This window comes from Phragmites australis, chromosome 6, assembly GCF_958298935.1.
Source record: "Phragmites australis chromosome 6, lpPhrAust1.1, whole genome shotgun sequence".
Taxonomy (NCBI): domain Eukaryota; kingdom Viridiplantae; phylum Streptophyta; class Magnoliopsida; order Poales; family Poaceae; genus Phragmites; species Phragmites australis.
In genome coordinates, this window is record NC_084926.1 from 45,417,400 (window position 1) to 45,439,160 (window position 21,761).

General features: G+C 44.0%; 1 protein-coding gene across 2 annotated transcripts; it reads left to right on the forward strand.

The window, feature by feature from the left end:
- The first annotated feature begins 345 nt into the window (after positions 1-345).
- Positions 346-6,131, forward strand: LOC133922884 (extra-large guanine nucleotide-binding protein 3-like). 2 transcript variants are annotated; one of them, XM_062368412.1, is made up of 10 exons: positions 346-692; positions 791-1,908; positions 1,994-2,131; positions 3,141-3,245; positions 3,348-3,530; positions 4,229-4,406; positions 4,477-4,721; positions 4,852-5,024; positions 5,107-5,304; positions 5,566-6,131. In XM_062368412.1, the coding sequence occupies exons 2-10, from the start codon at positions 922-924 to the stop codon at positions 5,951-5,953; spliced, it is 2,595 nt and encodes an 864-aa protein (XP_062224396.1). In that variant the 5' UTR covers positions 346-692; positions 791-921; the 3' UTR covers positions 5,954-6,131. The 2 variants fall into 2 exon arrangements, with proteins under 2 accessions (XP_062224396.1, XP_062224395.1); XM_062368411.1 differs by having other exon boundaries at positions 346-1,908.
- Positions 6,132-21,761: the final 15,630 nt, after the last annotated feature.

Below are 21,761 nucleotides of genomic sequence, written 5' to 3' on the forward strand. Positions count from 1 at the left end.
TTCCCAGGTAGAACGAAGCGTTGTTATCTCTTGGCAGCCCAGATATCTTTACATCGTCTGTCAACAACCATGTCTGAAAACCATATAATTTGATGCATGAAATAGCAATTATTACATCGATATCCGAACGGATACTTATTATTACCCCAAGGTCGTATATGACAATGACCGATTCTACTATGTATCGTTCTCGGATGTATAGGCTGTTTTATACCTTTATTATCTAGAGGACGAGGATGTGACAATGACTGATGATCACGGATGAAAGCAAAAGCTCCAAGAAGCACACGCAAAGTAATTAGAATAAAAATGGAGGGGTAGAAGAAGAGATAAAATAGCCATTGTTCCATTCGGAAGTTTCACTGTCATCGGCGGATCCTCTTCCTCGTTTCCTGCCGTCGTTTTCCTTCTCAGTCCAAAAGCAACACGTTTATTACAAGTCAGCTCCGCAGCCTTTCGGGTTTGCAGTTGTTCCTCTCCTGTTCTCCATCCCATCCATGGTTGGCATGGTGTGGTGTCCTACAGCCTGTACAGGATTCAGCTTTGTTGCTTCTTTCTGACCAAGCCGATCCAATTTTGAGGAAAGGTGGGATCTCCTTCTGCCGGCCTCGGAAAGCTCAGTTCGGTGGTGGAAAGGTTGGATTTTGATTCCAGCTCCTGCGGATTTGAGCGCAATTGAAGCGACGGATGTGGTAAAGATCTCTCCTTCTCGCAGTCGCAGTTCTTGCGCCCCTGCTCTACAAAGGCTGGGGTTTCCCGCAGATTTTCATCCGAGCAATGTCTACTGTAGCTGCTGGGGGGACATTCCATTTCGAGTTGGTTCGGTGCTGAAGGAGGAGTCAAACTTTGTGGATCGAGTTGAATTTGCGGTGATGAGGACGTAGGTACGAGGCCGAAAGGTGAGGTGGTTGGCAAGCAGCCATGGGAGGCAGAGAGGAGGCGGAGGCGGAGGCCATGGATGGCAGCACCTGGGAGGACATGATGAGGAGGATTCTCCCCCTGGGCACTCCCATCCCCGAGGCGCCGCCCAGCCTCGACTACTCCATCGCCCTCGAGTACGACGGCCCGCCTGTGTCCTACGAGCTCCCCAGGGTAGACCCGGTGGAGATCCCAGCAATCCCCACAGCGGAGCCAGTGTCCGGTCCCCAGATGCTTGGGGATGGAGGAAGGCTACCGGTGGCACCGGTTGTTGCGCCCATCCGCCTCCCGGTGTCTAGGATCGCCCGCTGCGCGGATCCGGTGTCCACACAGGTTGGTGGCAGCTCAGAGTCGGTCAATTCTGTCCTGCAGAATGAGGAGTTCGATAACGACGACGATTCTCGCTCACAGTCACACGGTTCAGCTCAGAGTTCACCGGGTCCACAGAACAGGCCTGAAATGCAGGAGGGGAGGAGAGCTCCGGTGGTGACCTTTGGGTTCACGCCGGACAGCAAATATGAAAGCAAGGAGTTTGAGGAGATGTCTGAGCAGTACGTAGCGGTCACAAAGAAGGAGAAGAGGAGAAGGGCATGTCACCGTTGTGGGAAGCGGAAATGGGAGAGCAAGGAGTCATGCCTCGTTTGCGATGCAAGATACTGCAGCCACTGTGTGCTTAGGATGATGGGATCAATGCCAGAAGGGCGCAAGTGCGTCACTTGCATCGGCCAGTCAATCGATGAGTCGAAGAGGTCAAAGCTAGGGAAGAACTCAAGGATGCTTTCGCGGTTGCTCAGCCCGTTGGAAGTAAGGCAAATATTGAAAGCTGAGAAGGAGTGCCAAGCAAACCAGCTTCTGCCTGAGCAACTTATCGTGAATGATTATCCATTGAGACCAGAAGAGTTGACAGACCTCCTTAGTTGCACACGGCCTCCTCAGAAGCTGAAGCCTGGAAAGTATTGGTATGACAAGGAGTCAGGCTTATGGGGAAAGGTAAATCTATTAGAAGTGTAAGAACAAAGCTTGTGTATAAATTTAACTGAATTTTGTTATAATGAAGCTACTTTTTTCCTGATAGGAAGGAGAAAAGCCAGACAGAATTATTAGCTCTAACCTCAGCTTTACTGGGAAGCTTCAAGTCAATGCTAGTAATGGCAACACCCAGGTTTATATAAATGGAAGGGAAATAACAAAGATTGAGCTGAAAATTTTAAAGGTACCGGTCATTCCATTTATTTTGCTGTAAAATTAAAATCATCACTCCCTATTGGGCAAGCATGCTTTAGTCTTCTAGAGCTGCTTGTTGGCAGAAATCATGAGGGGACCAACTGTTGATTCCCTTTGGCCAAACTGCATTCATAAGGGATAGTTTAGTTACTGGACCATACATGGCAGCTTGTGTGGTATGTTTCACTAACTATAAGTATTTTGTAAAGTCTATATTTGTCAGCAATATGTACTAAGTTCTCCTTGTTTTTCTAACTGACATTTTGTCACTGGGAATCAGGATTTTTATAATACACCTACTTTAACTTCAATTGTCCATTTCGCATGTATGACTGCTGATGTTAGGTCATCCTAAACTATTCCATATCTAATAATAATGTCTTACACCGTAAAATTGGCGAAATCACAACATCAAACAAGGAAATGAGTAATGATGATATAAATGTTTCTTTTGTGCTTCAATGAATTCTGATACCGTGTGACCTGAACCATTTTGTTGCTTCAAGAAAAAACCTTTTCGCCCATTCAACCTGCTAACTTCCAGTATATTAGTTGATTTGAAATATGAATTTTCTGCTGTTTGTTTTGAAGTATACAAATTATGTAATCCACTGCTTTAATGGTGATCACTGCGAATTAAGAAGATTCAGACTATTGGTGTAAGTGTTTCATTTTGTGGAAAAGTGATATACATAAAAAAGACTCAACTGTTATCTTCCTTTGAAAACCTTCCAGTTTGTGACAAGTTATGAAGTTTTCATAAGTGCAGCAGTCTTGCCATTCTGGATAGCGTGATATTAATTCATCGTGCAGAAGTTCCCTTTGTAGAAAGGACTAGTTAGTAGTAACCGGCAGCCTAGTAGACAATTTTTTTTTTATAGCTAAATTCGAGCCCTTCAGTTCATGGCTAAGATTTAAAAGAGCCCTTTTACCTCAAGAGAGGCAAGAGTTGCCCCATAAAAGAGCTTTTTGTCATATCACTTACATTACGCTTGCAGGTCGCAAATGTTCAGTGTCCCCGTGATACTCATTTTTGGGTTTATGATGATGGTCGTTATGAGGAAGAAGGACAAAACAACATCAAGGGAAAAATATGGGAGTCAGTATGTATCTTGTTGAATGGAACTGCATAACATTGTTATTTCTTTGAGAACTTAAGCTTGGTGTGCTTATTCCTGACTTTTTTTTTGTGTGTGTGTGGCCAGGCTTTGACACGTTTTGCATGCGCATTGTTTTCACTACCGGTACCTCCTGCGAATTCTAATGGAACCAGAGATGAAGTTCACTATTCTGCAAGAACTGTCCCTGATTACTTGGACCAGAAAAGAATCCAAAAGCTGCTTCTTCTTGGACCACCTGGCGCTGGTACAAGCACTATTTTTAAGCAGGTTAGATCTGATTTCATACATCGATCCCTTTAGCTCTATCACAATTCTTTCAATGTAACTCTCTGTTACTGGCCCTGTGCGAGAGATTGCACTGCTATCAGATTCAGACTGTAGTAATTGATCTGTGGGATGAACTATGTTATTTCTGTGTGAGAGATTGCACTGTTGTCAGATTCAAACTGCAATAATTCATCTGTGCAAGAATTGCACTGCGGTCAGATTGCACTACGTTTTGCCACGAGATGAATGTAGTAATTCATCTCTGGGATGTAGAAGCCATTCGAAGTTCAGTTGTGATTACTTTTATGTAAAATCTAAAATGGGAGGGCTCTGCCTTGTTTTACGCAGAGACCCCCCATGCTGTCACACCCAACCAGCATGTCCTTCCAGTGCTCTCATGTTAAGATGACCAGAAGAGGGCTCGTTTAGCTTTGTTCTTGTTTAAACAGATTAGCCATGTTTGTTACTGTCAGATTCCTTTGACAGACCAGAGATGAGCTATGTTGTTTTCTAAAATGTAATCATTAGTGCTATATCCTTTAAGTAGAGTACTTAGAAATTTTTTACGGGGTTCCAACAAGTCATGATTCATACTCAGGATCTGTGTTGTCTTTACCTGCTAGTGGTGTTCATATTTTGTATCCTGCACTAGTTCTTTATGTTTCATGCTGATTTTTTTTTAAAAAAAATTGTCTTAGGCTAAGTACTTGTACGGGACTAGGTTCACCCAAGAAGAACTTGAAGGTATCAAACTGATGATCCAAAGCAATATGTTCAAGTATCTTGGGGTTTTGCTAGAGGGCCGCGAACGTTTTGAGGAAGAGGCTTTGTCAAGATTGAATTACACGATTTCAGAGCATGAAGAAACTCAGCATGGTAATATGGTCAAGTCATTTGTTCTTTGACATAGACACGGTATTATTGAGCTGTTTTTTTGGGTACGCAGATGAAAATAAATCCAATGGCTCCAATTCCTGTGCATACTCAATAAATGCAAGGCTGAAGAAATTTTCAGATTGGCTTTTGGATATCATTGCAATTGGTGATCTAGATGCATTCTTCCCTGCTGCAACACGCGAATATGCTCCATTCGTTGACGAGATGTGGAAGGATCCTCCTATACAAGCAACTTTTAAAAGAAAGGAGGAATTGCATTTTCTCCCTGATGTGGCCGAGTACTTCTTGAGCAGGGTATGACCTCATAGCTTTCAAATTAATATAGCTCGAACCTTGATCAAGCTCGTTTGTATTGTGTAAAGATGAACTTCCCATATCAAGTTTTTGAGTGACCTTTTGGACTCTACTTGGTATATTGTTGCAGGCCATTGAGGTATCAAGCAATGAGTATGAACCTTCAGAGAAAGATGTGATCTTTGCTGAAGGAGTAACACAAGGAAATGGGCTGGCCTTCATTGAGTTCACCCTTGATGATTGCAGCCCAATGTCTGAACCTTATATCGACAACCCTGAGGCACATTCCCAGCCTCTCACCAAGTAATGTCTTAACTTCCTTCTGACCATGTATAGAAGTGTTTTTAAATCATGCACTTAATCTTGAGTTCTTTTTCTTCATTAGATATCAGCTAATTAGAGTTAGTGCAAAGGGCATGAATGATGGTTGTAAGTGGGTGGAAATGTTTGAGGATGTTCGCATGGTGATATTCTGCATAGCACTCAGTGTCTACGACCAATTGGGACCCCCGGTAAATGGCAGCAGTAGGCCTCTTCTGAACAAAATGATGCAAAGCAAAGAATTATTTGAGGCTACAATCCGGTATGATAATCTTTTCCATCTGAGATTACATTTTAGGCCAGATTACATAACTTCGCATAGTATAATTGCCCTTGTGCCCAGTGATTCTCAGCTTCAAGGTATCTTGAGAGAAACAGCCATTCAAGTTTCATTATTGGAAAGCAGTATAATCAATTATATCGGTGTTGGTATTTTATTTTTTAAATGAAAACCTTCATTGAATCGGTTTCGATGGAGTCAGCAAATGTTGGAATTATAACTTCTTAATTTCTGTTTGACCAGGCAACCATGCTTCTGTGATACACCATTTGTTCTGGTTCTCAATAAGTATGACCTTTTCGAGGAGAAGATCAACCGTGCACCCCTCTCAACTTGTGAGTGGTTCAATGATTTCTGCCCGGTTCAGACGCACCACAACAACCAGTCACTGGCCCACCAGGCATACTACTACATCGCAAAGAAGTTCAAGGACCTGTACTTTCAGCACACAAACCGGAAGCTTTTCGTGTGGCAGGTTCGTGCCCGTGATCGTCAGACGGTCGACGAGGCGTTCAAGTACATAAGGGAGGTTCTCAAGTGGGAAGAGGAGAAGGATGAAAACTACTACCAGGAGGAATCATTCTACAGCACCACTGAAATGAGCTCATCTCCATTCATCAGAGCAGAATAGCGTAACAATCGATTTTGGCAGGTCAAAGAAGCCTTCTGTCTTCTTTTCCCCCATTGTTTGAACTGATTTCTTGTCGCACAGATATCATTAACGGTTGTATATTAATTCTACTACAGCTTACTCCGATCATAATTGGTTGTGTGTATCTTAAGAGATAAGAATCTGGTGCTTCTGTTGTTGCATTGTATTTACTAAAATTTTCCTGACATATAGAAAGAAAAAAAGTGTTTGCGTGAGATTTTGCAGTTAGCAACTAAAGGACCCCATCAGTGACCCATGTGACATTTCTGTGATGTTTCTCTGCCCTCAAAGTTCAGAAGAATCAGAACGACTCATCTAAAATATAGGGGTTTCTTTTTCTCTGAGCTGAAATAGAAAGAGGGTTTAGAACGACGCTTTCCTGGAACCTTATCTTCTGAAGTACAAGTGCGTTGCTAAACGCTGATGTCTAGCGTTGTTTGTCAGGCTAGCCTTCCAAAACGAACAAGCCTGTCTTATTCCATAGCTCACAGGAACACGCAAAATGAGGAAAGCATGCTGGAATGGCCAAGTCGTCCTCGGTGTCCTGATGGCCTTGGAACGCCTAAAAACGAGAAAAAATCGCTCAAACAGTCGAGTCACAGGTGTGTTCCGGGGAGACTCGTCGTTCGAGGCATGTTCAGTTTTGGGTCGTTCCTGTAGCACATGTTTTAGGGTCCCAGTGTCGCTAGAGCACTTGGGCGACTTAGTAGTTTTGAGTGTGTTTTCCTTTTTTGTTTTGGGACGTTATTGTGATGTTTTCTGGTTTTGGGTTGTTCCTGTGAGCTAGCACATGTTTATCTGCGTTTTGGAGCTACCAGGCACTTGGGGTGACTCGTCTGTTCGAACATTTTTCCTTTTGGGTTGTTCCTTTGCAAGTTTCTGGGCGTCTTGGGGGCACCAAAGCATCCTAGGTGATTCGGTCATACCGAGTTTGCCGCCGATGACGCCCGCTCCGGTGATCTGCCATCCCATCGTGCCAAGAACTGCCGTCGCCGCCACCCATAGGATGGGAGATAGGCCGGGGCCCTGCTGCCGCCTCGCTGCGCGCGCACCGGGCCTAGCTGTCGCCGTGGAACTCCCTTCACCGTTGTGATGCTGACCGGCCATTGTGCCGTGTCCGTTGCTGCTGCCTTCTTCTGATGAGGTTGCTGCTGTGCCGCAGCTTGATTGCAGGCGCAGCGGGCGTGCTGCCGTTGAAGCTCTGCCGTGTTTCGGTCCGGCCTGCTCGTGTATTCTTGCCAATGTGTCGCGGGTGCATTGTGGCTGCTGTCTTGGACGCATGTATGCTGGTGTCGTGCTGCTTTGGCCCGTGATGTTCTGGGAAACTGCTGTCCTCTCTTGCTCATGCTGCTGCTCGGTTGTCGGATGAGCTCATCTCTTCTATTGTCGGTCAAGGAGCAGGGCTGCTGGCCATTGTTGTGCAGGCTCATTACTTGGTTTGGCAGAGTCTGTTGCCACTCCCCTGGGATTTTGGTGGCTATCCACTAATGTTGATCATTGCTGTTTAGCGATGTTGGTGATGCTACTCCTCCCTGTGGCCGACTGTCAATTTGTTATTGCTTGTTGGCCTATTGCTATTCTGTTGGCTGAAGTATGTGGTGCCAGTACCGTTCTGTTGGCTTGATCATTCTCTCTGGTGCTTGGTCATATGATGAGTTGGCCTGGAATATTTGGCCCCCTCTGCCTGCTTGTTACTGTCATGACTTGAGTTAGATGGTGGCTAGACTCTTTACAGGGTTTACAATCTTGACATTAACACCATCATAAAAGCATATGATGTGATTTTTGATGAGTTAACCCTCTATGCTAGTTCTATCCTTAAGTTTGCAGGTGATCAGGAGATGAATGAAAGTATCTTTGTAGATATCGACCTTCTAACTCTTGGTGATGATGAGGATGATCCACTACTTCCCTCGACCACACCTGCTCTAGAGCTGGCTCCTGCTTCTTCTACTCTAGCAGAGGGTCCTGCAGCCTCTACTTCCGCTTCAGCTGCTTTCGAATCTGCACCAGCAGTGTTTGAGAGGGGTAAACTCACAGCGTGAGGCCCCTCAACAAATTCAACGGTGACACCCTTCATAAAAGATGATCGGTGACATCAATGAGAAGGTAATGAGGTCTAAATCTGCTTCTCATGCTCATTTTACTAATTCTACATTCGTTGTTTCTTTTAAGCTCTATGATATTAGACATGCTTTTATCTGATTTGAGTTGGGTCAATATCATGCATGAAGAGCTTGAAAATTTTGAGAGAAACCAAGTTTGGCTCCTTATAGAGTCACACCTAATGTTCACACCATAGTCACAAAATAGGTTTTCAAAAACAAATAGGGGTAGGTTGGGTCTGTAATGAGAAACAAGGCTAGACTAGTGGCTCAGGGTTTAACTCAGGTTGAGGGGATAGACTTTGGAGAGATCTTTGCAACTGTAGCTAGGTTAGAAGTCATTAGGATTCTTCTTGCATTCGCGATGTCTAAGGTTTTCAAGTTGTATTAAATGGATGTCAAGAGTGCTTTCCTAAATGATTTTATTCAGAAAGAGGTATATGTTAGGCAATCCCCAGACTTTGAGCACACTAAATACTCATATAGAGTTTACAAGCTTAGAAAGGTTTTGTATGGATTTAAGTAGGCACCTAGAGTTTGGTATGATAGACTTAGGTCTTTTTTACTAGAGCATGGGTATGTAATGGAGTCAGCAGATAAAACTTTGTTCACTCTCAGACATAGCAATGATTTCTTACTTGTTCAGATATATATGGATGATATCATTTTTTTAGCTCTTCTCATGCACTTGTGGCCAAGTTTATATAAACTATGAGCAGGGAGTTCATGATGTCGATGATTGGCGAGCTCAACTTCTTCCTTTGCTGCAAATCAAGCAATGCAGGCGAGTCAACTTCTTCCTTGGGCTACAAATCAAGCAATGCGGGCAAGGTACATTCGTCCACCAGACAAAATACACCAAGAACTTGCTGAAGAAGTTCGACATGAGTGATGCAAAGCCCTTGGTGACACAGATGGCTACCTCAACCGTGCTTGATCTAGATGAAGATGACGAGGAGGTGGACCAACGGGAGTATAGGAGCATATTCGGCTCTCTCCTGTAGTTGACGGCAATAAGACCCGACATCCACTTTGTCGGAGGATTAGCTCCTGTCGCAGGGATCCCGAGAGACCCCTTTTTAGAGATTCGACCGGGGGGATGATCCTGAATAAGTTCATCGGAGAAATAAATGGAAGTGGATGTAAATGCAACGGCCGGTGGTGGGGGATGATCGACCTAGTGCAAAGAGAAATAAATGCACCGGAGTTTAGACAGGTTCGGGCCGCACGGGGGCGTAATACCCTACTCCTGTATGGATGCAATAACGGTCCTGAGGGAGATCCCTCGAGGATGTATCTGGTTACAAGAATATCGTGTCTAACTAAGAGCTTGAGACTCCTTGTTCTTGGGCAGGGACTGCGGTTTGGTTCTTGGTGCTTCTGTTGATTGCTCGATGCTTGCGGTCTCTTGCTTGATTGATCCTTTTTTTTCTCTTCTGTGTGCCGACCCTTTTATGCACTTCGCCAGCGGCGACATGCTCCGAACGGGAAGGAGGGGGCACAAGTTCCAAGACGCCACGGCCGAGAAAGGCGTTATCATTTCCTTTGGGCGAAGTGACTGGGGCGGTGGAAAAACGCGGCGCGCGTCCGATCACTTGTCACTGTGGATGCCCTGGCAACGGGCGCCGTTGAGAGGGCCCACCGGGCAGCCACAAAGCCACCCGGCGTGCCCACCCTGTCTTGTTCCTCTGCCACGGCAGGGCGGCAGGCGGAACGCCTTGATCCTGGCAATGTTATCCCGAGACACACCGGATGATACGGGACGGGACCCGTGCAATTAATAGCCCCACGCCCCTCTGCCAAGGCATGGCAGGAACTGACGCTGCGGCGGGAGCAGTTGGATATGTCAGGCCACGCGCGCTCATTTAATGCGACCTTGGACCTCTGACGGACGGATACCTCATCGGTGGGCCCCTTGGGGGCCTCTCTGGGTCATCGGGGAACCGAGTGCTCGGGGGTACCGCTCACCTCCCCGAGCACTCTCTCCCGGGAATGCCTATCTTCGTCTTCGGGGTACCGGGTGCTCGGGGGTACTGTTTACCTCCCCGAGCACTCTCTCCCAGGAATGCTTATCCCTGTATGAACCTTCGGGGAACCGAGAGCCCGGGTGGCTGCCACGAGCAGCCCCGAGCACTCTCTCCCGAGCACTTTTCGCACAGGTCTTTCGGGGAACCGAGAGCCCGGGGGGCTGCCACGTGCTGCCCCGAGCACTCTCTCCCGAGCACTTTTGCACTGGCCTTCAGGGAACCGTGCGCTCGGGGACTGCTGCGCGCAGTCCCCGAGCGCTCTCTCTCGGAACTTAGCCCTTCTGATCATCGAGGGATTAGGGTGCTCGGGGACCAGAGACTGTGGCCCCGAACACCTTTCTCCCGGAACTTGGACTTTCCTCATCCCGTAGGAGGGATCTCGCGGGATGGTGACACGTGGCGGACGGCTGGCCTGGTCTCAGGACTCAGGGACCCCCGGTTCCTGATACACCGACACACTTCGTCATTTGCTTGTGTGCTCACTTCTAGGCTTCAATGAGGATATGTCACCGCCAAGCAGTAAAACACATTCTAAGGTACCTCAAGCACACTCTCGAGTATGGGCTTTGATTTTCTACTTCCTCTTCGCTTTCTCTTCGAGGTTTTTCGGATACGGATTTTGCTAGTTGTAGAATTGATAGGAAAAGTACCTCTGGTACTTATCACTTTTTGGGTACTTCTTTTGTGTGTTGGTCTTTTCATAAACAGTCTAGTGTTGCGCAATCTACTACTAAAGCTGAATATGTAGCTGTTGCTCTCAGATTTTATAGATGGTCGCTACTTTGAGAGATTTTAGGTCGAATTTCAAGAGTGTCACTTTGGTGTGACAACACCAGTGCCATAAGTTTAGCTAACAACCTAATTCAATACTCCAGAACCAAACACATAGATACAAGATTCCACTTTTTAAGAGAACACAATGAGAAGAAAGACATTGAGTTGAGCTACATAGATACCTAACACCAACTAACCAATATATTCACCAAGCCTCTAGATACTACAAGATTTGTCTATTTGAGATTAGAGCTTGGTGCGTGTCATTCCTATGGTATTGTGTGAAGGGGGGGTGAAAGTGCCTAGAGGGGGGGTGAATAGGCTTTTCTGAAATTTAAAACTAAAAACAGTGGATTAAACTGCCGGATACTCCGGTGAAGTCCGGATACTCCGGTATGGTCCGGAGTATCCGGTCTAGTCCGGAGTCTCCGGCCTGACAGGAAAACGTAGAATAAATTTGCACTGAGGATCACAGCTAGATTCTATGAGATGCACTAGGTCAAGAAGATGTTACTGAGCTAGAATAACAAATAAAACTAGCAAGATTGATACTATAGCAATTTAAATGACAAATGATTAAATGTGCACGATCAAGTGAGTTTCACAAAATAGAACACGAGAATATATCCCGGAGTTCGGCCACCTCACAAAGAAGTGCCTACGTCTCCGTTGAGGAGCTCACAAAGAGCCGGGTCTTCTCCAACCCTATCCTCTTCTAGCGACCACAAAGATCAAGCTAGAAATTCTTACTCAATATGAAGGTGCTTACAAACTTCCCGAGGCACACCACAAGTTTTGGGTGCTCTTCGGGCAACTCCTTTCCTTTTAGAAACCCAAAGCTTCAAAGGAAATGATCGCAGAAAATTGCTCGATGAAGAACTCAATGCTCAAGTGGCTTGAACTCTCTCCAAAACCACACTCTCAAATTTTTGCAAATTTGGCTCTAGAGATGATTGGAGAGGCTTTGAATGCTCTTAAAGTGCTCAAGAGGTCTCAAGGAAACCAGCCACAGCAAGCTCTAAATGCTATGGAGAGAGGGGGCATTTATAGCACTCTCTCACAGACTAGCCGTTACTGTTTTTGTCAGAGCTTACCGGAGTATCCGGTGTACACCGGAGTCTCCGGTCCTAAATCCAAAAACAGCGTCAGAACGGTCACCGAACGTGTCAGAACTAGCCGTTACGGTTCTGTTTAATTGCCGGAGTCTCCGGTGAACACCGGAGTCTCCGGTCCTGACAGTCTTTCCAAAAAGATTAAGTCCGGAGACTAGCCGGACCCTCCGGCAACTTCAGGTACCGGAGTATCCGGTGAACACCGGAGACTCCGGTCTTTTCTATTAAATATCAAAAAGATTAAAAGCTAACCGAGAGCCTCTGCCGGAGTCTACCTCGGAGACTCCGACTGCAAACAAAACATTTTACCGGAGTATCCGGTGAACACCGGAGACTCCGGTCTTTTCCTTGGAAAGATTAACCCGAAGCCGAGACTCTCTGCCGGAGGCTAGCACGGAGACTCCGGCTGAGCGCTGAGTACCGGAGTATCCGGTGAACACCGGAGACTCCGGACTCAGAGAATTTTCAGAAAGAGTTTCGTGTGCGTGAGTGAATGTGTCTCTCAATTTGGTGGTTCTAAAGGATCTCTTGAGCATTGAGACACTAATCAAGCAAAATAAATTCATCCATCTAGGAAAAAATCTATCCTAGACTCAATTGCAAAAGTAAAAAGAATTTAAGCCCTATTTAATATCCTTCGATGATTCTTTAATTGTTTCGACGGGCGACAAACGTTACTTGCCTTCACAACTAATGCTCATACCTGTTCAATACTTACAAAGCACGTTAGTTCTTTAATCGTTTTGTCATCAATAAGCCAAAACCCACTTAGGAGGCCTAGATGCACTTTCAATCTCCCCCTTTTTGGTGATTGATGACAACCCGATTAAAGGATACACAAGGATATATGAAAAGGTTTTAAATTCTAGAAGATATGGTAAGCTCCCCCTAAATGTATGCATTGTTCTAAGCAAAGTTAAGCAACAATGCATTTATTTAGGAAGTGGAACACAAGAGCTCCCCCTATATTCTAGAATCCGTGGGAAGCAAAAGGTTATGAAAAGACATAGAGCACACAAAACTAATGAAAGAGCAACAATCATCATACTAACATAAAGGTCTTATGAAATTAAATAGCACAAGGTTCATCACAAACCAGAATCCAATTGTCCAACAGCGAAAGAGATTTAAAGGAGACCAAAACTAAAGAAACTAAGATAAAGGATAACTATCTCTCCCCCTTTGGCATCAAGCACCAAAAGGAGAGAGAAAGAGCCTACTCGCTGCTACCATCTTCCTCATCATCGTCTTCCTCGTCTTCACTTCCTGCGTTGCCGTCAGAGGAATCGTCTTGAGCTTGTTGTTGAGAACTTTCGGCTGCTGCTTGAGCTTCATCATACCATGCCCAAGGGTTCTCAACCTCAAAAGGTGCACTCTCCGCTTCATCTGACTCAATAGGAGAGCAAGGGGGTTGGAGATTCATGGATGTGTACATTTGTTTCTGACGATTCTCCATTTTCTTTAAGCGAGAAGCTTGATTCTTGATTTCAGTGGCATTGTGAGTGCAAATCTTGAAAATTGCTTTGAGAGCACTCTTGATGAAGGAAGACCCTCGAGGAGGAGCACGTCTCGAGGCAAACGGTCTTGAGCTAGGAGGAGCATGAGGAGGAGATGGAGAAGGAGATGGAGCTTGAATGTTCAAAGGCCTCATTCTGTATGGTTCATGCTTGATCTCCTTGACAAAAGTCTTTTTGGATATCCTTTCAATGATAAACATGAGATAAGGGGCATATCCACAACTTTTTATAGGCGACTTGGATGTAAAAACAATTTCCTCCCATAGAAAGTGAGCCACGCTGAACGGAGCATGATCATTTGACATGGCTGCAAGGAGATTTCTGGAGATACTTTGAACTGAAGTTGCATCCCCACTCTTGGGTGCCAAGGTGAGCCGGAATAGGGAGTTCAAACATCGATAGAAAGGCATCATCCCTGTGAGTTTCCCAAACTCAACTCGTCCATGATTTAGATACATGAACCCAATTTCTTCGAGTGTCAGTTGATTCTCATTGTGAATCTGATCCCTGGAAGTATCTCTGACATCTAGATGGAAGCAGTGAGCGAAGCCTCTGAAACTGATCCTGTATTTGACTCCCTCTGTCATCCAGTGCATAATGGGATTTTCACATCCCTCAAACCACACTGTGGCATAGAATTGTGCAATAACCTCCTCGCACCAATCATATCTGAAAGCCATGATATCTTTCACCCTTTTGCTCTCACAGGCTGCAATCACTTCAGTGAACACTGGGTTGTGCTTCCTGGCCATATAATCCCAGTCAATCCATTGCATGGGAGTAATAGGCTTCTTCTTGGCCAAAATTACCGTTTCATAAAAGTCTGCCTGAAAGTCATTCCAGAAACGATAATCGGCAACATTCTTCTCAAAATCATATGGGTTGTTTAACCTTTCACTAACAACCCTTGATACATTCTTCATGTAGTTTACTGTCCTTTTTGGAGCATCAACAACAGAAGCTGTTCTCCGAGGTCTGTGAAGCTTTAAGGGACCAATGACTTCATCAGCTTGTTCTTCTTCATTATCCTCGGATTCAGATGGGCTATCTTGTGCAACACCTTTGCCTCTTTCTTCAGTAGAAGGCATCGTTCCTCGACCTCTTCCTGCAGTTACTTTGGCTAGCCCCTTTCCCCTTGCAGACTCTCGGCCTCGCATAGCTTGAGATTTGGTTCGGCAGATGGTCACATCGTCCCTGTCACCACTTCCAGCAGCTATGCCTTCCTCGATGTGAATACCACCACTTGCGGCTATTTTGCGAACTCTTTCACCACTAGCATGGCCGCTTCCACTATCTTCTGATTGGGCAGGAGCAGTTAATTCTTGAGCGCGGGGATCACTTCTTTGTTTCTTCTTCCTCTCAAAAGTGCGACCCTTCTCAAAACGGTCTCCGGCCATTGCAAGAGCACCTAGAAGCAATGGAATGAATAAACAATTTGAGGAATAAAAGATTGGACAGGAAAAGCTGAACTTTCGGGCGGACACCGGAGTATCCGGTGTACACCGGAGACTCCGGTCTGCCCCGACAGAAGTCCTAACAGGCTAGGGTTTTGAAGATATGGCCAACTAGAGATGAAACAAGTTTGGGAATGGGTTCTATAGGGAACTAGAAACTATTCTACCAAAGGAAAACAGCTCTAGACAAGAGCATTGAGAGATCGGGAAGATTGATGAAAACGGTACCTTTGAGCTCAAATCCTCCGGGGATTTTTGAGAAATAGAGATTTCCGGAGATTCCGACCTTGAATCCAAGAGAGAATCGTAGCAGGACTTGAAGATCCTTGAGTTCCTCTCAAAATCGCCGGAGAGAAGGTCGTTTGGAGAGAGGACAAGAGAATAGATGAGAAGAGGTAACTGTTCGGGCTGGGGAACTATATAGAATTCTGGAGACACCGGAGACTCCGGTGTAGACCGGAGACTCCGGTCCTGACACAAGTACCGGAGACTCCGGTGAACACCGGACTGTCCGGTAACTGGAAACAGAACGAAATAACGCTGAGTCTGTGAACAGTGTCAGGTCCGGATACTCCGGTGAACACCGGACATTCCGGGACCTGGAACTGTCACAGCAGATTTTAGAGCTGAATAACATTTAAAGGGATTTACTGGAAGGAAAAGAAGTTGGACAAGAGGATTAATTTGTCAAATGTGATCAGCCAATCAAGCATCATTACATAACTATGATCACAAGTTACAAATTATGACCGGAAGATTAAAAAATCCAAATAGTTTTGAGAAAAACACTCAAAATGCAGTTTTCGCAAACTCTTAACTAGAAAAGCTATAAATCTACAACAAGCAAGTGTATGCAACAGTTCAAGCCACGTTCCGAGAATCTAGGACATTTAATTCACTTCTCAACTCACAAAACCTTTGCTCATCAAGTGGTTTAGTGAGGATATCGGCTAATTGTTTTTCGGTTCTCACATGGCGAATGTCAATATCCCCTTTTGTTGCATGATCTCTCAAGAAATGATGTCTAATATCTATGTGCTTGGTTCTTGAGTGTTGTACGGGATTGTTAGCTATTTTGATGGCACTCTCATTATCACATAAAAGTGGAATTTTGGGAGTTTTGTGGCCATAGTCTCTTAGAGTTTGCTTCATCCATAGGAGTTGAGCACAACATGCTCCCGCGGCAACATATTCAGCTTCGGCAGTGGATAGAGCTACGGAGTTTTGTTTCTTGGATGACCATGACACTAAGGACCTACCCAAGAATTGGCAAGTACCCGAAGTACTCTTCCTATCCACCTTACAACCGGCATAATCGGAGTCCGAATAGCCGATAAGGTCAAAGGATGACCCTTTTGGATACCAAAGCCCAAGGTATGGAGTATGAACTAAATATCGAAGAATCCTCTTAACGGCCATCAAATGGCACTCTTTGGGAGCGGCTTGAAATCTTGCACACATGCACACACTAAGCATAATATCGGGCCTAGATGCACATAAATAAAGCAAAGATCCAATCATGGAACGATATACCTTTTGATCCACACTTTTGCCTTCTCCATTGAGGTCAAGATGTCCATTAGCTTGCATGGGCGTTTTGATTGGTTTGGCATTCTCCATGTCAAATTTCTTGAGCATATCTTTGATGTACTTGGTTTGGCAAATGAAGGTTCCTTCCTTGAGTTGCTTGATTTGAAAACCGAGAAAGAACTTCAATTCTCCCATCATGGACATCTCAAACCTTCTTGTCATGATCCTACTAAAGTCTTCACAAAATTGTTGATTAGTAGAACCAAATATAATGTCATCGACATATATTTGACAAACAAATAAATCATTATCAATATTCTTAGTAAAGAGAGTGGAGTCGGCTTTGCCTATTTCAAAGCCCTTTTTGACAAGAAAATCCCTAAGGCATTCATACCATGCTCTAGGGGCTTGTTTTAGCCCATAAAGCGCCTTATGGAGTTTAAAAACATACTCGGGATGTTTGGGATCTTCAAAGCCGGGCGGTTGCTCCACATATACCAATTCGGAGATTGGTCCATTTAGAAATGCACTCTTCACGTCCATTTGATATAACTTGAAATCATGGTGAGTAGCATAGGCTAATAAAATACGAATTGACTCTAGCCTAGCTACGGGAGCGTATGTCTCACCAAAATCCAAACCTTCGATTTGAGTGAATCCTTGAGCAACCAAACGAGCTTTGTTCCTTGTTACTATCCCATTTTCATCTTGTTTGTTGCGGAAGACCCATTTTGTCCCAATCACATTTTGTTTTGGCCTTTCCACCAAAGACCAAACTTCATTTCTTTTAAAGTTGTTCAATTCTTCTTGCATAGCCATTATCCAATCCGGATCTTCAAGCGCTTCTTCTACCTTCAAAGGTTCCAAAGAGGAAACAAAAGAGTAAAATTCACAAAAGTTTGCAATTCTTGAACGAGTAGTTACCCCCTTTTGTATGTCACCAAGGATGTTGTCCACGGGGTGATCTCTTTGGATACTTTGATGAACACGTGGATGTGGCACTTGAGATTGATGTTGGATGTCTTCCACTTCATTATTCAAGAAATTGTTCGGATCTTCATGGTCTTGATGTTGATCTTGTGATCTCTTGTCGTCTTGATCTTGGGTTGACATTGATGGTTCAACTTGCATTGAAGAAGATGGTTGATCCCTATCTATTTGAGCTTCTTGAGTCTTTTCTTGTTCTAGGGGCTTGATTTCGCCAATTGCCATCTTCTTGATTGCTTCGCTTGGTATTTCTTCATCACCTAAGACATTTGTATCGACTTGCTCCACTTGGGAGCCATTAGATTCATCAAATGTTACGTCTCTCGCAATTTCAACACATCCGGTGGTTTTGTTGAAAATGCGGTAGGCGTAAGCATTTGAACCATAACCAAGCATAAACCCTTCATCTACTTTTGGAGCAAATTTAGAACTTCTAGATTTCTTGTTTAGAATAAAGCATTTGCTACCAAAGACTTTAAAATAGGAAACATTTGGCTTGTTACCGGTTAGAAGCTCGTATGAGGTTTTGTTCAACAACTTGTGTAAATATAACCGGTTGATGGCATGGCATGCGGTGTTGATTGCTTCCGCCCAAAATTGATCCGATACTTTGTATTCATCAAGCATTGTTCTTGCGGATTCAATTAGAGTCCTATTCTTCCTTTCGACCACTCCATTTTGTTGAGGGGAGTATGGAGCCGAGAACTCATGCTTGATTCCTTCTTCATCAAGAAACTCTTCAACTTGTATGTTCTTGAATTCGCTTCCATTGTCGCTTCTAACTCTCTTGATCTTTACTTCGAATTCATTTTGTGCTCTTCTCACAAACTTCTTGAGAATGGCTTGAGTTTCGCTTTTATCATGCAAGAAGAATACCCAAGTGAAACGTGAAAAATCATCAACAATAACTAAGCCATATTTGTTACCTCCGATGCTTATATAAGTGATTGGCCCAAATAAGTCCATGTGAAGAAGTTCCAATGGTCTTGAAGTGGTCATCACATTTTTCAAGGGATGAGATGCTCCAACTTGCTTTCCCGCTTGGCATGCACTACAAACTCTATTTTTCTCAAAGGTCACATTTGTTAGTCCTAGAATGTGTTCACCCCTTTGAAGTTTGGACAAATTCCTCATGCCAACATGAGCAAGTCGGCGATGCCAAAGCCAACCCATGCTAGACTTAGCCATCAAGCAAGTTTTAGGCATCACTCCATCCGTTGAAAAATCAACAAGATAGAGTTTACCCTTCAACTTGCCCGTGAAGACTATAGAGGCGTCCTCCCTTCTAGAGACGACCACACCCTCATTTGTAAAAAGACAATTGTAACCAATTTCACATAATTGAGATACGGATAATAAATTGTAATTGAGTGATTTTACTAGCAAGACATTTGAAATGGAAGTATCATTTGAGATAGCAATTTTACCTAGTCCCATTACCTCTCCTTTTCCATTATCACCAAAAATGATGTTTTCATGAGGTCCTCCATTTTCTTCAAAGGAGAAGAACATACTCTTTTCTCCGGTCATATGATTGGTACAACCGCTATCAATGACCCAACTTGATCCGCCGGAGGAGTATGCCTACAAAACAAAGTTATGCCTTTATTTTAGGTACCCAAATTTGTTTGGGTCCTTTAGCGTTAGTCACAAGCACTTTTGGCACCCACACATTCCTTTTTACAATTCTATCTCTTGTGCGGGGACCAACATAGAGAGCAACCACTTTACCATGGTGGTCTCTCTTTAGCATGTATGAAGCATAAAAAGAACATTGGGGGGCATAAGCCTTCGGTTGCCTTGTTTGAGTAGGTTGATCAACTTGTTTGCCTCCTTTGACAAACTTGAGGCATTCCACTCCATTCAATACCACACGATCATTTGGCTTGCTTGTATATTGGTCAAAACTAAGACCTCTCTTTTGCTTATTGTCTTTGGCTTGGATAGTCTTGTAAAGTGCATCCTTTGACTTATAAGTTTTGATGCACCCATATTTGACCAAAGCATTTAGCCTCTCATTTTCCTTTTGTAATGCTTGCAAGGATTCAATATTAGTTGTACAAGCATTTATTTCAAGGTTAGAACAACGAGAACATCCATTGCTAGTAGATGCATTAGATAGTAAAATTGCTTCACTAGAGTTAGAAGAGCCTTTCTTAAGAATATCAATTTGTGTTTCAAGAGTTCTATAATTTTCATCTAAACAAGATAATTTCTCTAGAAGCACGAAATTGTTACTCTTAAGATCGGCAATTGAAGAATTGGCTAAATCACAATCTTTAGACAATTTCTCAACTTTTTCTTTCTCTTTAGCAAAGAGCTCCTCGAGTTCAAGGTTTCTCTCCTTTTCAAGGATGAGCAAGTCTTCTTGCCTCTCAAGGGTCTCTTCATGACTATCTATTGTATCCATTAGCTCCTTTATTTTAGCCATGACATTTTTATTCAAACCTTTGAACAAATTGTCACAATCACTATCATACTCACTATCACTATCTAGGAGCTTGGATTGAGATTTTACCTTGCGGTTCTTGGCCATGAAGCATTTTGGGGAGTCTCCATCATCGTCATCATCATCATCATCACTCATTAAGAGTGATTTTCTTGGTGTAAGCTCATGAATAGCAATGGTGGCGACTCCTTCATTATCGGAGTCCGAGTCGGAGTTGGAATCCCACTCTTCTCCAATATGTGCTTGACCCGAATATTTCTTCTTGTACATCTTGTTCTTGTCTTTCTTGTATGACTTGACTTTATTGTCTTCTTTGTCCTTTCCCTTCTTCTTGTTTGGACAATCGGCTATAAAGTGACCAATTTCGCCACATTCATAGCATGCCCTTCTTGATGTTCTTTTCTTGGGCATGTCTCTCTTGTACTTTGAATAGCCTCCTTTTCTCATGAATTTCTTGAACCTCTTCACAAAGAATGCCATTTCTTCATCTTCGGAGCTTTCATCATCACTTGTGCTTGATTCTTGAACTTGCTTGCTCTTGCTTGCCTTGAGTGCAATTTCTTTATGCCTTGAGGTTGAGCTTTGTCTAGCATGAATCTTCACTTCATTTGCTTCTTCTTCCATAAGCTCATGAGCAAGAATCCTTCCAAGCACATCACTTGGTGTGAGTCTCTTGTAATCTCTTCTCTCGCGGAGGAGCGTCACCAAAGTGGGATTTCTAGGAGCGAATGCCCTAAGAAGTCTCTTGACCACTTTGTGATCATCAATGTCCTCGCTTCCAAGTCCTCTTAGCTTGTTCACAAGCACCATCATCCGATCATACATTGCTTGAGGAGTTTCATGATCCTCCATCACAAATCTTCCTAGCTTTCCCTCAAGCAATTCTATTTTAGATTCTCTCACACTTGTAGTCCCTTCATGAGCAACTTGAAGTGTGTCCCAAATTTGCTTAGCTTCCTCAAGTCCATCTACTTTGTTGAATTCCTCCGGACTCAAGGCACTAAGCAACACACTTGTAGCTTGAGCATTGCGATGCATATTTTGTTCTTCACTTGAGGTGAGCTCTTGGTCTTCCTCCGGCAGCTCAAAACCTGTGCAAACAATCTTCCAAATACTTGGATGAAGAGAAATTAAGTGCATTTTCATTTTGTGCCTCCAAGCGGCATAATGTGTACCATCGAAGAATGGTGCACGTCCGGAAGGCACGGAAATGTAATTGCTAGAAGAATTCAAACGATCATAATTGAAAGGAACTTCACTTCCCTTTCCTTTACCATTACCATCATCACTTCTTGATGGATCATCTTTCGGACCCCTCGGACTTCCGGATGTCGACATGATAATTCCCTCCAAGCGGTGAAGCCTTGTAGGAGGTTAGGCTCTGATACCAATTGAAAGTGCCTAGAGGGGGGGTGAATAGGCTTTTCTGAAATTTAAAACTAAAAACAGTGGATTAAACTGCCGGATACTCCGGTGAAGTCCGGATACTCCGGTATGGTCCGGAGTATCCGGTCTAGTCCGGAGTCTCCGGCCTGACAGGAAAACGTAGAATAAATTTGCACTGAGGATCACAGCTAGATTCTATGAGATGCACTAGGTCAAGAAGATGTTACTGAGCTAGAATAACAAATAAAACTAGCAAGATTGATACTATAGCAATTTAAATGACAAATGATTAAATGTGCACGATCAAGTGAGTTTCACAAAATAGAACACGAGAATATATCCCGGAGTTCGGCCACCTCACAAAGAAGTGCCCACGTCTCCGTTGAGGAGCTCACAAAGAGCCGGGTCTTCTCCAACCCTATCCTCTTCTAGCGACCACAAAGATC

What these genes read in the sequence shown, in the direction of transcription:
- LOC133922884 (XM_062368411.1), top strand. Translation starts at nt 922, where the DNA reads ATGGGAGGCAGAGAGGAGGCGGAGGCGGAGGCCATGGATGGCAGCACC. An exon ending in TTGAGCTGAAAATTTTAAAG is followed by an intron (nt 2,132 to 3,140) that starts GTACCGGTCATT and finishes TTACGCTTGCAG; the next exon opens with GTCGCAAATGTTCAGTGTCC. An exon ending in CCGAGTACTTCTTGAGCAGG is followed by an intron (nt 4,722 to 4,851) that starts GTATGACCTCAT and finishes ATATTGTTGCAG; the next exon opens with GCCATTGAGGTATCAAGCAA.